The sequence below is a fragment of the Balaenoptera borealis genome, assembly GCF_965194805.1.
Source record: "Balaenoptera borealis genome assembly, chromosome: 6".
Lineage (NCBI taxonomy): Eukaryota > Metazoa > Chordata > Mammalia > Artiodactyla > Balaenopteridae > Balaenoptera > Balaenoptera borealis.
Genome location: NC_138863.1, coordinates 112,045,928 through 112,063,412, shown reverse-complemented (window position 1 = coordinate 112,063,412; position 17,485 = coordinate 112,045,928). Strand labels below are relative to the sequence as shown.

At 36.3% G+C, this 17,485-nt stretch overlaps 1 protein-coding gene across 12 annotated transcripts in view; it reads right to left on the bottom strand.

The window, feature by feature from the left end:
• The window catches only part of ZRANB3 (zinc finger RANBP2-type containing 3), a 262,135-nt gene that overhangs the window by 222,323 nt on the left and 22,327 nt on the right, over window positions 1-17,485 (bottom strand). For 10 of the 12 annotated variants that reach the window (XM_082397845.1, XM_082397841.1, XM_082397840.1 and 7 more), the window contains one exon: window positions 10,357-10,524. In XM_082397845.1, the coding sequence (XP_082253971.1) occupies window positions 10,357-10,517 (161 nt within the window). In that variant the 5' untranslated portion in view covers window positions 10,518-10,524. Of the gene's footprint in view, window positions 1-10,356; window positions 10,525-17,485 lie in introns of those variants that run through there. The other 2 variants (XM_082397838.1, XM_082397836.1) reach the window with 2 other exon arrangements.

The following is a 17,485-nucleotide window of genomic DNA, read 5'->3' as shown; positions in this document are numbered from 1 at the left end:
ATGATGTGCTGAGAAAGAAGGATAGAAAGAGAGAAAAAGGCAACATACCAACTATCACTACACATAACTGGGAATAAGAAAACACTGCCTAATAAAATGGATCTACAAGTATATTATACAAAGCTATAGTTATAAAGATTACCAATGGATTCAAAGTCTATACCTTTCAAATTACTAAAAGCACACACTAAACAGAAGAAAACTTGGATCACATAGTAATATATTTGGTGGTTCACAAAGTGATTATATAGTAACATATTTTTAGGAACAGAAACAGTAACAATTACTATGATGATGGAATTAAGACCAAACATAGCTCTAATGTCAACGAATGAAAGTAAGCTTAATAATACTTAAAAGACAAACTGAATCACAAAGTGAAATCTGACTTTGAAATTTAAAAAAGCATCTAAAGGAAGTGTCTCAAAAATGTTGAAAATAGAAAAATGGTTAAAAGTATGCTAAAAAAAATTATGGTGAGAAAGAAATAGTTGTTGGAATATTAGTTACACAAGATTAAATTTAGAGTACAAAAGGAAAGAAATAAGTAATTTTATAATAAGGTTACTTTACAATGAATGATACAGAGTATAATCCCAAATGAAGATTTAACAGTAAAATTCATGCTGCCAGTAATAGGGTGGTTTAGTTATTCTAAAAGCCCTTTCCTTTGCAAACACCTAGAGATATGGAAATTAGATAAAATACTATATTTTAAAATGCAAAGCTGGCCTGAAGAAAAGTAAAAATAAATTTACAATGACCAGAAACAAAAGAGAAAGTCAAACCCAGAATAACAGGTGAGTAATAAAGCCATGGGTCACAATGAAGGTGTCTACAGACACCATCAACAGGGAACCTTAAGATTTAACAGCCAAGCAGAGCAATAGGAATAGGGTCTCAGACCTACACAAAATGAACAGTGGAAGTGAGGCTCCTAAACAAAACATGAGCCTAAGAAAGCTACAACATAAATGAAAGTGGAAAAGGGGTGACAATAGAAAGAGAGATATAAGCAAAAGGAAACCAACAGGAAGTAGATTTATACATGTATGGTCAATTGCTTTGCCACAAGGGCACCAAGGTAACTTACGGAAAAGAATATACACTTTTCTACAAATGGTACTGGAATAACTGGATATCAGTGTGAAAGAAAACTGAAACTAGAACTCTCATCTCACCCCATATACAAAAATTAATTTGAGATAAATCATATATCAAAACACAAATGCTAAAACTATATATAAAACTTCCAGTATAAAACATAAGAAACCATATTTGTGATTGTGGGGTAAAAAGGACTTATTGGTGGCAACATAAAAAGCACTACCATATAAGAACAACTGGATTAACTAGATTTTATCAAAATTCTAAAATTCTGTTGATCAAAGGATAATGTGAAGAAAAGTAAAAGGCAAGTTATAGACTGCCACATGTATGTGGCATAGGTGTTTTACGCAGAGTATAAGAAAAACTCCTTCAAATCAGAGGTAAAAAGACAACAACTGGGAATTCCCTGGCAGTCCAATGGTTAGGACTCAGTGCTTTCACTGCCACAGCCCAGGTTCAATCTCTGGTCGGGGAACTAAGATCCCACAAGCCATGCAGTGAGGCCAAAAAAAAAAAAAAAAAGAAGACAACAACTAAAACATTAATATAAGATATAACTATCTCATATAGCTAGACAGCCAATAAGCACAGGGAAAGATGCCAACATCATTAGTCATTAGGAAAACACAAATTAAAATACAATGAGCTACCACATGAAGATCCATTAATTTTGAATGGCTAAAACGATATAGGCTGAGACTTCAAGCACCGAGAACTCTCATATATTGCTGATGGGGTGGAAAACAAGTTGGGCAGTTTTCTTACAAAGTTAAACAGATACCTACACTAAAATCTAGCAGGAGAAAGCATGTCCACAAAAGGACTTGTTCAAGAATGTTAATACCATCTTTATTCATAAGACTCCTAAATTAGAACCAACCCAAATGTCTGTCACCAAGTGAATGAATAAAATAACTGTCCTACAATCAGAGATCAAAAAAATGCATACGAATCTCAAAAACATGTTGAACAAGAGAAGTCAGACACACATAAATTATATGATTTCCATTCATACCAAGTTCCAAAAAAGACAAACGTAAGCTATGGTACAGTAAGGGATTATAACTCATTCAATATATAGGATTCCATGAGCCCATACTGAGGAGGGACAGACAGATGGATGGGCAGAGAGAGAGAGAGAAAGAGATTGTTGGGCAGAGGAGGGCTCTTCCTTAGAGTAGAATGCCAGTCAATAAATCAACATTTTAACAACTACATGGCAAAAATTATTTTAAGCAAGAATCATTTATGGATGCAAATCCAAGAGGAAAAATATCGAATAAGTAGAAGCATATTTGCATGATCTTAACATCTCATGTTAGTTGTTTGTTAAATAGGAAACAATTGAGCAAGGGAAAAATAGTAACTATATATATGGTAGAGAAACTACAACACTTTGACTAGCAATCCAAATTAATACCACCAGTGAGGGGCTGACAGATACAGTGTGCCTTCAAAAGCAATATCCTGACAAGGACAGGACCTTGATCTCACTTATGTACCAATCCAGAAAGGACTAATCTAAATCCTGTCATGAGAAAACATTAAAGAAATTGAGACACATTCTATAAAATAAACAGGCCTATATTCTTTAAAAAAAAAATACTAATGTCATGAAAGGCTGTGGAACTGTCCTACAATAAAGGAAAGAAAGAGCTATCACTAAATGCAAAAGCTGATCTGGGACTGGATCTTTGCGCTAAAAGAAAAAAAATGCTATAAGGATATTATTGGTACAATTGACAACAGATATGTAGATTAAAGAATTGCATAGAAGTTAAATTTCCTGAATTCGATTATGTACTGTGGCTACATTAGAGAATACCTTTGTTCTTAAAAAATACACGTTATATTGAAATATTGTAGGTTAAAGGAGCATGATACATGTAACCTACCCTCAAGTGATTCAGAAAAAAAAACACTAACATGTGTGTGTATGTGTAGAGAGAGACAAAGAAAGAGACAGAGGGAGAGGGAGAGTGAATAAAAAAGTAAAGGAACCCCAATGTTCATTGCAGCAGTGTTTACAATAGCCAAGACATGGAAGCAACCTAAATATCCATCGACAGAGGAATGGATAAAGAAGATGTGGTACATATACACAATGGAATACTACTCAGCCATTAATGCCATTTGCAGCAACATGGATGGATCTAGCGATTGTGATACTGAGTGAAGTAAGTCAGACAGAGAAAGAGAAGTACAGTGTGATATTACTAACATGCGGAACCTAAAAAGAAATGATACAAATGAATTTATTTACAAAACAGAAACAGAGTCACAAACTTAAGAACGAACTTATGGTTGGGTTGGGGGGAAGGGTTAGGGAGTTTGGGACTGACATGTACACACTGCTGTATTTAAAATGGATAACCAACAAGGATCTACTGTATAGCACAGGGAACTCTGCTCAATATTATGTAACAACCTAAATGGGAAAAGAATTTGAAAAGGAATAGATACAAGTATATGTATAATTGAATCACTCTGCTGTACACCTGAAACTATCACAACATTGTTAATCAACTATACTTCAATATAAAATAAAAAGTTAAAAAAAAGGTAAAGGAAAAGTGGCAAAATGTTTAAAATTAAACTAGATACAAGGTATATGAAAGCTATTTCTATACTTTTCTTAATAACTTCTCTATAAGTTAAAATTATTTCAAAGTAAAAAGTTAAAAAATATTGAGAGGGACTTCCCTGGTGGTGCAGTGGTTAAGAATCTGCCTGCCAATGCAGGGGACACAGGTTCGAGCCCTGGTCTGGGAAGATCCCACATGTCGCGGAGTAACTAAGCTTGTGTGCCACAACTACTGAGCCTGCATTCTAGAGTCTGCCAGCCACAACTACTGAGCCCACGTGCTACAACTACTGAAGCCCATGTGCCTAGAGCCCGTGCTCAACAAGAGAAGCCACCGCAATGAGAAAACCCGTGCACCACAAGGAAGAGTTGCCCCCACTCGCCACAACTAGAGAAAGTCCACAAGCAGCAATGAAGATCCAATGCAGCCAAAAATGAATAAATAAGTAAATAAAATAAATTTTTTTAAAAAAATTAAGAAAGTATCAGGTAACTAATACAAAAAATACATTCTGGTGACAGACATCAGATCAGTGGTTGCCTAATTCAGGGGAAGGAGTTGACTAAAGAGAGGCCTATTCTGGGTGATGGAAGTACTCTATATCTGACATGTTTGAAAACACAGAAGTATACATATATCAGAATTCACTGAACTGTACAGCTAAAATCTGTGCATTTTACTGAATTTAATTATACCTAAAATTTTTTAAAAGCCAATAAGGAAACTTAAGGTTTGGCATCAGGAGAAAATTAATGATCAAAATTCATAATCATAAGCCTACCTAAAAATGAATTTGATACTGCCTATGTGACCTGGAAAACCTTAAACCAAAGACTTAACTTTGTAAGTCCTTCCTAAAAGAATCTACCCACTATTTAGGTTTATCAAAATTCCCAGAGATTAAGATTACCTAATTATTAAAACAAAAATTTTTTAAATTAGCAAATACATTGGGAAATAAGCTATCATGAACAACAATAACAACAAAAGGTAAAATTAGCCTCCAAAACACTTCAGATATGTAAAATAAGTATATTCTAGATATTTACAGAAATAAGAGATGGAATTAGAACATGGCAAGAAACAAGATACCAACAACATAACAAGGCAGATAGAAACTGGATATTCTTGGGCTTAAAAATACACTATCTGACATTAAGAACAGAAAATAAAATGTTCCTATTCTCCAATTTCAAGAAAGGAACGGACTGACTGTTCTTTGACATTAGCCAGCTAATCTCTAAACTATAGTCTGAAATTCAGCAAGTCATTAAACACTCCTGCTTTTTACAGTCTACAGACTTCCCCCCAAACCAGATACAATACTAACTCTTTGCTTTGTTTGGAGAGCCATGTCTAAGGAGCACAGTTCTCCCTTGCTTAGCAAGTAATAAATTCAACTTTTTGTTTCAGACTTTTTTTTTTTTTAGTCCACACCACAGGGCTTCCAGGATCTTAGTTCCCCAACCAGAGACTGAACCCCAGCCCTTAGCAGTGAAAGCACAGAGTCCTTAACCAAGGGACCGCCAGGGAATTCCCTGTGTCAGACATACTGTGTGGGTTTTGGTTTCAGATATTTTGAGTGATGGTCTCTTCCTTAAGAGAATTCAATAGATTAACTTACAGCAAAAGAGAGTATTAGTTAACAAGAATATGGATAAACAAAAATATCCAACTGAAGCAGAGAAATTTAAAGTAAGAAAATACAAAAAAAGAAGATAAGAGATATATGGGACACTGAGAAAAGGTCTAACAGAGGTATAACTGGAGGCAAGGAGTATTAAGAATGAGCAAAAATAACAGTTGAAGAGAAAACAACTGAGAATTATCCACAACTAATGAATGATATCAGCCCACAGATTAAGAAGTATAAATGCAAAGAAAACCACACTCAGGCACATCATAGTAAAATTTTGGATAGCTGAACAAAGAGAAAACCTTAAAATCAGCAGGGGGCGGGGAGAAGACCATTTATAGCAGCACCAAAAATATTAAATACCTAGGAATAAATGTAATGATATATGTGAAAGAACTATATATTGAAAATTACAAAAAATTTACTGAAAAAGAAATAAGGGAAAGAATAATTGAGATGAAGTAAATGGAGGGCAATTAAAGAAATGGAAGAATAGGACTTCCCTGGTGGTGCAGTGTTTAAGAATCCACCTGCCAATGCAGGGGACATGGGTTCGAGCCCTGGTCTGGGAAGATCCCACATGCCACGGAGCAACTAAGCCTGTGTGCCACAACTACTGAGCCTGTGCTCTAGAGCCTGCGAGCCACAACTACTGAAGTCCGCATGCCTAGAGCCCGTGCTCCACAACAAGAGAAGCCACCACAATGAGAATCCTGCGCACCGCAATGAAGAGTAGCCCCCGCTCACCACAAGTAGAGAAAGCCCTCACACAGCAACGAAGACCCAACGCAGCCAAAAAATAAATAAATAAATAAATTGTGATGGTTCAATTATATTCCATATACAAAAGTAAATAAATAAATAAATAAATATAACCAATCAATCCACCATCACCTCTACCTTATAACATATACAAAAATCAATTCCAAGTTGATTGTAGGGAATTCCCTGGAGGACTGGTGGTTAGGAATCCGCGCTTTCACTGTCAGGGGCTCGGGTTCAATCCTTGTCAAGGAACTAAGATCCCGCAAGCCACAAGGCCAAACAAACAAGCAAACAAAAAACCCAAATAGATTGTAGATCTAAATGTAAAAAAGACACAAAAAAGTTTTTAGAAGAAAACACAGGAAATTATCTTCACAACCTTGTAACAGACAAAGATTTCTTAAATAGGATGCAAAAAGTATCAGCCACAAAAGACAATACCAATAAAGAATATTTAATAGAACATTAAATTTGAGAATGTCTGCTTATCAAAAGGCATAATTAAGAGAGTGAAAAGGCAAGCCATAGCCTGAGAAAAATCATTTGCAACACAGATACAAAAGACTCATCCAGAATATAAATCTGATAAGTCTCTACAAAATGATAAGAAAAAGGCAAGCAGATAACCCAGGAGAAAAATGGATAAGACATGAACAAGCACTTAACATAAGAGGATATCCAAATGGCTAATAAGCATACGAAAAGGTGTTAAGCTTCATTTGTCATCAGAAAAATGTACATGAAAATTCAATGGATATCACTATATTCCTATAAGAATACCTAAAATGACACTAAAGATAAGCAATATGAGGTACTGGTGAGGCTGTGGTACAAATGGAACTCTTATCCACTGTTGACACAAGTATAAATTGGTTAAATCACTTTGAAAAATGTTTGGCCAAGTTATGGGTTGAACTGTGTCCCCCAAAATTCATATGTTGAAGTCTTAGCTCCAGTCCCTCAGAAAGTGACCTCATTTGGAAATAGGGTCATTGCCGATGTAATCAGTAATTAAGTCATTAGGGTGGGCCTGAATCCAATATGACTGATGTCCTTATATGAAGGGAAATTTTTGACACAAATAGAGGGAAGATGATGTGAAAAGACACTGGAAGAAGATACGCATCTAAAAGCCAAGGAGAGAGACCTGGAACAGATCCTTCCCTCACAGTCCTGAGAAGGAATCAACTCCGCCAACACCTTGATTTTGGAATTCTAGCCTCAAGAACCGTTAGACAATAAATTTCAGTTGTTCAACCCACCCAGTTATGGTACTTCATTATGACATCCCTGACAAACTAACAGAGGCAGCATCTACTTAGTGGAATATATGCATATTTATGACCACTGATTCCTCTTCTTGGTATATGCACAACAGAAATGTGTATTTATGTTTACCAAAAGAATTGTCTAAGAATGTTCATAGCATTGCTATTTTTAAGAGCCCCAAACTAGAAACAACCCAAGTGCTCATCAACAGTAGAATGAATAAATAAATTATGGTACATTTACACAATGGAATTTTATATAGCAATGAGAATGAACCAATTACTACTACATGCAACACTATGGAAGGATCTCGCAATGATGTTGAATGAGAAAAGTCAGACACAAAAGAGTACATACGGGGCTTCCCTGGTGGCACAGTGGTTAAGAATCTGTCTGCCAATGCAGGGGACATGGGTTCAAGCCTGGTCTGGGAAGGTCCCACATGCCACGGAGCAACTAAGCCCGTGCGCCACAACTACTGAGCCCGCATGCCTCGAGCCTGAGCTCCAAAACAAGAGAAGCCACCGCAATGAGAAGCCTGCGCACCGCAACAAAGAGTAGCCCCCGCTCGCCACAACGAACACCCAACGCAGCCAAAAATAAATAAATTAAATAAATAAATTTTAAAATGAGTACATATGGATGATTACAATTAACATAGTTGAACATGTAAAAGTAATCTGTGGTGTGAGAAGTCAGGATAGTGGTTACCTTTGGAAAGGAGGGAGGCAGTAGTGATTGGGAGAAGGCAAAAGGAAGGTTTCTGGGATGCAGGTAATGTTCTATTTCTTGATTGTGATGATGGCTATATGGTGAAAATTCTTCAAGTTATATGCTTATGATCTGCACTCACTTCTCCATATATGTTATTCATCACTAAAAAAAGTTCTTTAAAGCTGAATACGTGAGTTAACAGATTAGAAAAGCTGAATCATAAACTATAAGAGAAATCTTAAGAACAGCCATAGCGATTTCCCTGGTGGTCCAATGGCTAAGACTCCGAGCTCCCAATGCAGGGTACCCAGGTTCGATCCCTGGTCAGGGAACTAGATCCCACAGGTCTCAACTAAAGATCCCACATGCCACAACTAAAAGATCCCACACGTGGCAACAAAGGTCCCGTGTGCCGCAACTAAGACCCAGCACAGCCAAATAAATAAATAAAATAAATAAATATTTATTGGGTTGGCCAAAAAGTTCGTTTGGGTTTTTCTGTAACATCTTGCAGAAAAACCCGAACAAACTTTTTGGTCAACCCCATTTAAAACAACAACAACAACAAAACAGCCATAATGTAGCCCAGATAGACACAGAAAATATGAGACATTAATGGAAGCATAGGATAAAGTGAAATGGTCAAGTATAAGTCTAATTGGAGTAGCAAAAGAAGATAATAAAGAGAATGGGTAAGAATCAATATTTGAAGAGTGAGAATTTCCCGGAATCAACATGGCACAAATCTCAGATTAAAAACATACAATAATCTCAAGCAGGATAAAAAGAAAACCATACAGAATAAATTATAGCAAAACAGCAGAACTCCAAAGACAAAGAGAAAATCTTAAAATCAGATACAGATAAAAGATGATTTACAAAGATATGAAAATTAGACTGATTCTTTTTTTTTTTTTGAAAATTTTCAAACTCACATAAAAGCCAAAAAGAATAATACAATGAACACATTTATACCACTCAAGTGTTCACACTGTTAATATTTTGGCCGACCGCCTCGAAGTTTCTCTAAACATACACATGCCTTTCCCTTTTGGGAAAATGTAGAAAATAGGCTGTAGATAGCAGGATTCTTCATCCCCCAATTCTTTATCATGCATTTCCCAGGAACAAGAACATTCTTATATTCAACTATAACACCATTACCACATCTAAGGTAATCAACATTAATTCAATAACAGCACTCTAATAGAGTCCAGATGAAGTTTTCCCAGTTAACCCAAAAGTGTCCTTTAAAGCTTTTCTTTTTACTTATTCAGGATCTAATCAAGGTTTATGCATTACTTTCAGTTGTTCTAGCTCTTAGGTTGCTTCTCAACTTAGAACATTCCCACCACTTCCCTTGGTTCTCCATGACATTTAATCATGTGAAGACATCAGGTCAGCTGTCCTGAAAAAATGTCCCACATGCTGAACTGGTTTGACTGTTTCCTCAGGACTTTCAGGTCAAGTATTTCCAGGAAGAACACCACATAAGAATGTTATACACTGGGGCTTCCCTGGTGGCACAGTGGTTGAGAGTCCACCTGCCAATGCAGGGGACACGGGTTCGATCCCTGGTCCGGGAGGATCCCACTTGCCATGTAGCAGCTAGGCCCATGCGCCACAACTACTGAGCCTGTGCTTTAGAGCCCTCGAGCCACAACTACTGAGCCTGCATGCCATAACTACTTAAGCCCACATGCCTAGAGCCCGTGCTCCGCAACAAGAAAAGCCACCACAATGAGAGGCACGCGCACCGCTGGCGGCAACTAGAGAAAGCCCGCGCGCAGCAACAAAGACCCAACACAGCCAAAAATAAATAAATAAAATAAATAAATTTAAAAAAAAGAAAGTTATAGACCTCCTGTGTACCACATTATGCCGGTATCTGTACCATTATCAGAGATACCAACCTTGACCATTTTGTGTAATTTTTCTCTTTGTAATCAATAAGTCACCTGCAGGGTAATATTTTGAGGCTTGAGAGCACACTTTTTAATGGCATCTATGGAAGCCAGAAGACAGTAGAATACAGTCTTCGAGGTGCTAAGAAAAAAATGGCTATTAAAGTAGAGCTGTATTGTTAACTAAAGTATCATTCAAGAATGAAGGCAAAATAAAATATATCCTGAAATTATTATTTCATGATCTAGTAAAAAAAAAAAATTAACGGGAAGACTATGTATACACAAAAAGAATTTTTTTCACAAAGCTTTGTTTTTTTATACACTTGCCAGGGATTTAGCATTTTAGCATGTCTTGAAAAAAGTACTTTACCTGCCGTCTCTTCTCAAGGCAAAAGTGATGCCATCTTTCTGGAAGGGAAGCAGCTTTGCTCTTAGTTTGTCAGGCAAAAAATCCAGCTGTTTATAAGATTCACTTGTCAAACAAGAAATCTGAGGTGTAAGAGACTTTTTTATGTCATGACCTCTGGGCATGATGATCCTAAAAACAAAAAAATCACAAGAGGGAGGGGTGGGGGAAATAGATATTACTAAGTGTATTAGAGAATTAAACGTAAATAATAATATGAAAGCACTTATCAATAGCCTTGACATACTAGATACAAATTGGTTAAATCATGTTCCCAGAATAAGCTATTAAGAAAATTCAAAGCACTGAGTCCAAAAGCAATACTTAATGCACTAAGAACCAGCATACTCTATTTCATTTGTATTTCTAATTGAGCCATGACATAGCCATACCCGTTTTAAGCAATAAATGTATTATTAAAAAGTTATAAATCAACTAGATTTTTACAAACTAAATAATTTTTAAAATGGGGATGAATTTTACAGAAAGATGAATTCTTTTATAATCAATCCTTTTATAGGTGTTCATTTTCATACTATACTAGATTTTCTAAGAATGAGGTTAAATTGCATTAAAAAAAATTTTTTTAAACACAAAGATATCAACTCTAAATTTATAATAATTAAATTAGCGTAATATTATTGAATGAGATTGATTTTTAAATATTAAAATGAATTCTTTAATCACTTGAATCAACAGTATAAACTCTGCCTGATTGACATATATACACTAATATGTATAAAACAGATAACTAATAAGGACATGCGGTATTTAAAAAAAATAATAAAATTCAAAAAGAAATATAAAATAAAATTCAAAAAGAAATAAACTCTGCCTGATTAGCACTTTCCTCACCAGTGGCTTTTCACAGTTATAATTTTAATTTTCCACCACATAAAAATTTCATATATCAGTAAATTCTTAGAACGCTGCAAGGAAAAAAGTCCTATTAAATCACTGAACTATAAAGCTTCTCTAATAATAACACTTCATATTTAGATTGAATCATTCATCTGTTTATATATAATCTCATTTCATTTTTAAAACAAATTTGCTTTAATTCTCAATTATTTGCAGACTTATAAAACTTTAGCCTCCCTCTCCCCTAAAAAAGTAATAAACCTGTGTACAATGTTTAAGAATCTCAAGAATTCAACAAGTATTTATTAATAACAAATAAGTACTACACGCCACGATCTAGAGAACCAAGGATTACACCCCCACAGAACTTACATTCTTGAGGGGGAGACTGAAACAAATAAGTAAACAAGATTAATTACAGTATAGTACAAGTATTATGAAGAAACTTAAGAGGGTAATGGCCACTTTAGGCAGGATGACCAGGTAAGGCCACTCTTAGGTGATACTTGGTCTTGGTCTACAGTCTAAAGGATGTGAAAGAACCAGTCAGGTTCAAAGTTGATAGAAGAGCACTCCAGGCAAACAGCATAAGTGAAAAGACCCTGAGTTGAGAAAAGGCTTAGTGTTTTCTAGAAACAGAGAAGAGGCCAATGTGGTTAGACCAATGAAGAAAATGATATGAGATGAAGTTACTGAGATAACCAAGAGTCAGATCATCGAAGTCCTTGATAAGGACTTTGGATTCCACTTTAAGAATGAAGGGAAGCCAAAGGAGAGGTGCTGTCAAATACACTATTAGGCAGATGTAGCTATTTAAATTTAACTAAATTAAAAATTCAGTTCCTCAGTTCCTCCATCAACCATGTTACAAGTGCTCAATAGGCACATATGGCTAGTGGCTCTCATACTGAACGGTGCACACATAGAACATAGAACATTTCATCCTTCACAGAAAGTTGTACTGGATAGCAGTTACTGGAGAGTTTTAAGAAGGGGAGTGACACAATCTGACTTACATTCCAAAAACTACAAGAGGAGGACAAAGCTATCAATAGAAAGGCATGGGAAAATGTTCCTATAGGACTTTGCCAGTCCACAAAGCCCCCACCGCCTCAGTGGCAACTGGATTTAAGAGATGATTTATGACTCACACTTGTTGGATAAGGTCCTCATAAGCACCTATGAGTCAGCATCCCTAGCACCTTCTCAATAGCAATAATAAAACTCTGAGTAAAGAATAGAGAATGGGGGGCACTCCCTGGCAGTCCAGTGATTAGGACTCTGTGCTTCCAATGCAGGGGGCACAGGTTCGAACCTTGGTCGGGGAACTAAGATCCCACAAGCTGTGTAGTGTGGCCAAAAAATTTTTTAAAAGAGAGAGAGAATAGAGAATGGTTCAAAAGGGGGAAAGTATGAAAGCAAGAAACCTATTATCATGCTGCAACAGACATAGCAAAAATCATCTTTAGCAGTGGAACTGGATTTAGGAAATGTCTCAGAGGTACAGCAAGCAGGACTTGCTGGGCTTCCCTGGTGGCGCAGTGGTTGAGAATCTGCCTGCCAATGCAGGGGACACGGGTTCGAGCCCTGGTCTGGGAAGATCCCACATGCCACGGAGCAACTGGGCCCGTGAGCCACAATTACTGAGCCGGCGCGTCTAGAGCCTGTGCTTCGCAACAAGAGAGGCTGCGATGGTGAGAGGCCCGCGCACCGTGATGAAGAGTGGTCCCCACCTGCCGCAACTAGAGAAAGCCCTCGCACAGAAACGAAGACTCAACACAGCCATAAATAAATAAATAAATAAATAAAAGAACGTGAATTTCTAAAAAAAAAAAAAGAAAAAGAAAAAGATTATCATACTGGATTTTAAGATTAGTATCTGTATGCTGCTTTAGAAAGACACATCTTAAATAGAAGGACTCATAAACATCTGATGTAAAAGAATGGAAAAAGACATATCATGCATACCAAAATAAACCTGGTATAGCTTTATTAACGTAAGATAGCATATGCTGAAGGCTAAAAAAAATTACTAAGACAAAGAAGGGCCCTTTATAATGATAAAAGATTTAATTTACTAGAATAAACACAGCCTCAAAGTATATAAATATACAAGTCAAAACATCCAGATATGGACTTCTCTGGTGGCGCAGTGGTTAAGAATCCGCCTGCCAATGCAGGGGACACGGGTTCGAGCCCTGGTCCAGGAAGATCCCACATGCTGCGAAGCAACTAAGCCCGTGTGTCACAACTACTGAGCCTGCGCCCTAGAGCCCGCAAGCCACAACTACTGAAGCCCACATGCCTAGAGCCTGTGCTGCGCAACAAGAGAAGCCAGCACAATGAGAAGCCCACGCGCCGCAATGAAGACCCAACACAGCCAAAAATAAAAAAATAAAAATAAATAAAATTTTAAAAATGATAGAGGTCAAAATATATTTTAAAAAGAAGTTATAAAAGAAAAATTTGACAGAAACAAAGAACAGCCAAATCTATAACTATAGTGAGCCATTTTAATGCATCTCTCTCAGCAATTGATTATACAAGCAGATTAAAAATCTATAAGTTATGGAAAATTAAAGAACACAATAAACAAACTTGAGTCATTTGGTGTAATGACAGAAATATTATTTTCAAGCTCATTCTACGAAGCTAGACTACACTTCGTAAGACAAGCACATTGCAAGAAAAAATATAAACAAGACATTTTCTCATGTTCATCAGTTAAAAAACAATTAGAGGGCTTCCCTGGTGGCACAGTGGTTAAGAATCCGCCTGCCAATGCGGGAGACACGGGTTTGAGCCCTGGTCCGGGAAGATCCCACATGCCGCGGAGCAACTAAGCCCATGCGCCACAACTACTGAGCCTCTGCTCTAGAGCCCGCGAGCCACAACTACTGAGCCCATGTGCCACAACTACTGAAGCCCACGCACCTAGAGCCCAGTGCTCCTCAACAAGACAAGCCACCGCAATGAGAAGTCCACGCACTGCAACGAAGAGTAGTCCCTGCTTGCCGCAACTAGAGAAAGCCCATGCACAGCAACAAAGACCCAATGCAGCCAAAAATAAAAATTAATTAATTAATTAACTTAAAAAAAAACCCAAAAAAACAATTAGCAAACCTAATACATCAGTAAATTAAAAGAGTAAAATATCAAGACTAAAATGGGCTTATTTTAGGAATGCAAAGGCAAGTTCAACTTTTAAAGCTTAAAATTCATGTAGAAATGCAAGGGTCCCAGAATAGCCAAAACAATCTTGAAAAAGTATAGTCGGAGGACTTATACTTCCTGGTTGTAAAACTTGCTATGAAGCCACATAATGAAAACAGTGTAGTATTAGCATAATGATAGACAGATAGATCAATGGAATAGAATTGAGAGTCCATAAATAAACACTTAACATTCAGTTGATTTTTGAGGAGGGTGTCAAAACAATTCAATAGGAAATGAAAAACTTTTTTCAAGAAATAGTGCTGGGAGAACTAGATATCCACATATAAAAGAGTGAAATCAGACCTTTAACTCACACCATACACAAAATAACTCAAAATGATCACGGACTAAAACGTAAGGGCTAAAATTTTTTTAAAAACTATTAAAAGAAAGCATAAAAGTAAATGTTGGTGACCAATGGTTTCTTAGACACAATGCCAAAAATAAAAGCATCAAAAGAAAAAATAGATAAATTGGACTTCACCAAAATTAAAAACTTTAGTGCTGCAAATAATACCATCAAGAAAGGGAGGGCAATCCACAGAAATGGAGAAAATATTTGCAAAGTATATCTGACAGGAGACTTGTATCAAGAATATACAAAGAACAATTACAACTCAATAATAAAAACAAAACTCAATTTAAAAATGCAAAAATGATCTGAATAGACATTTCTCTAAAGAAGATATATAAATGGCCAATAAGCACACAGAAAAATGTTCAACATCATTAGTAATAAGGAAATTGCAAATCAGAACCACAATGAGATACCACTTTATACCCATTAGGAGGGCTAAAATTAAAAAGACAGATAACAACAAGTTTTGGCAAAAGTGTGGAGGAATTAGAACCCTCAAACACTGCTTGTGGAAATGTATAAAAGTGTAACCGTTGTGAAAATCAATATGGTAGTTCATCAAATGTTAAACATAATTATCATAAGACCTGCAAATTCTACCCCTAGGTAAATGAATTTTTCTTTCACCCAAGAAAAATGAAAATATACATCCACACAAAAACTTCCATACAAATTTTCATAGCAGCATTATTCGTAATAGTTTAAAAAAATGAAAACAACACAAATGTCTATCAACTGATGAATTGATAAAGAAGATGTAGTATATCTATACAATGGAGTATTATTTGACAATAAAATGGAATAAAATACTGATACAGGGCTTCCCTGGTGGCGCAGTGGTTAAGAATCTGCCTGTTAGTGCAAGGGACACCGGTTTGAGCCCTGGCCCAGGAAGATCCCACATGCTGTGGAGCAACTAAGCCCGTGTGCCACAACTACCGAGCCTGCACTCTACAGCCCACAAGCCACAACTACTGAGCCCATGCGCCACAACTACTGAAGCCTGAGTGCCTAGAGCCTATGCCCCACAACAAGAGAAGCCAAGACAATGAGGAGCCCGTGCACCACAACGAAGAGTAGCCCCCGCTTCCCACAACTAGAGAAAGACTGCGCACAGCAATGAAGACCCAACACAGCCAAAAATAAAAACAAACAAATAAATAAATAAATTTATTACAAAAAAAATACTGATACATCCTACAACATGGATGAACATGAAAACATTATGCTAAGCGACAGAAGCCAGTCACAAAGAACCACATATTGTGTGATTCCATTTATATGAAAGGTCTAGACTAGGCAAATCCATAGAGACAGAAAGTAAATGAGTGGTTGTTTAGGGCTGGAGTCAGGGATATGGGGGGGTGGGGCGTGGAATAGAGGGGCAGAGACTAAAGAGCAACTGCTAATGAGTACTGGGTTTCTTTTTAGAGTGAAGAAAATGTTCTAAAATTAGATCATGATGATGGTTCTACAACTCTGTGAATATATCAAAACCCAAAGATTATGAAATGAATGAATTTTATGGTTTTATTTCCTGGTGAATTTTATCTCAATTAAACCGTTATTAAGATACATTGTAAAAACCTCAAGCAATGTAATTTTCAAGAATAATAAAATAAAGAAGAAACTTTAGATGGTAATCTTAAAAGTAGGGGGAAAATGCATTTGATAAAATTAAAAATCAGTTCAGAGAAAAACCTCCCTGACAAAGGAAAAACAGAAGAGAATTTACTTCATATCATGAAAGGTTTTTACCAAAAACCTTCAGCAAACATCATACTTAATGTAAAATGTTGACAGCTTTCCTTGCAAGGTCAGAGAAGACACAAAAATGCCTACTATCTCAAATTTTATTTGACAGTGGAATCAGATCAGTTGAATAAGGCAAAAGGAAAGGAGAAAAAAATTTTTTTAATTTACAGATGACATAGGATTATGTACATAGAATAAAAATAATCTACTAGGAGTTTTATAAGCAAATTTAGTAAGGTTGATGAATACATGACCAATATACACAATCCACTATGTTCCTCTACATAGGCAAAATCAGAAAATAAAATATTAAAATTGATACCATTCTTGTGAACATCAAGAAATTCAAATATCAGAAATAAATCTAATAAAAGGATGTGCAAGACCTGTATATGGAAACTATAAAAGATTGAAAAAGAAGATCTAAAACAAAGAAGTGGCAACACTGTTACGAGATTGCAACTGATTATAATATCAACAAACTCTTGAGATGATGTCATATGCCACTGAAACAACATGAACACCAACGAAAATAGGCTCAGTTTTTAATTCTGAAGGTGGCGAAAGAACTAATATTTCTGGAGTGTCTATTACGTGCCAAGAACTTGAACGTATGCTATCTCATGTAATCCTCCTAAGAACCCTATGAAATAAGTACTATGTTCTTGTTCATTAATGAATAAACTATGACACGGTAGATAAGAAAGCCAGGATTCAAATGCAAGTTTGTATGGCTACAAAGCCTGAAATGAAGCAAAGCCTCATCCAAAGATTTAAAACACAAACAAAATCAATCAATCAAACAATTCCTGTCTTGATGTATGCTTTTAGGAAGACAGAGTATACATACAGCCACTCGGAAAAATAGTTTGACAATTTCTTCAATAACTACACATGCAACTA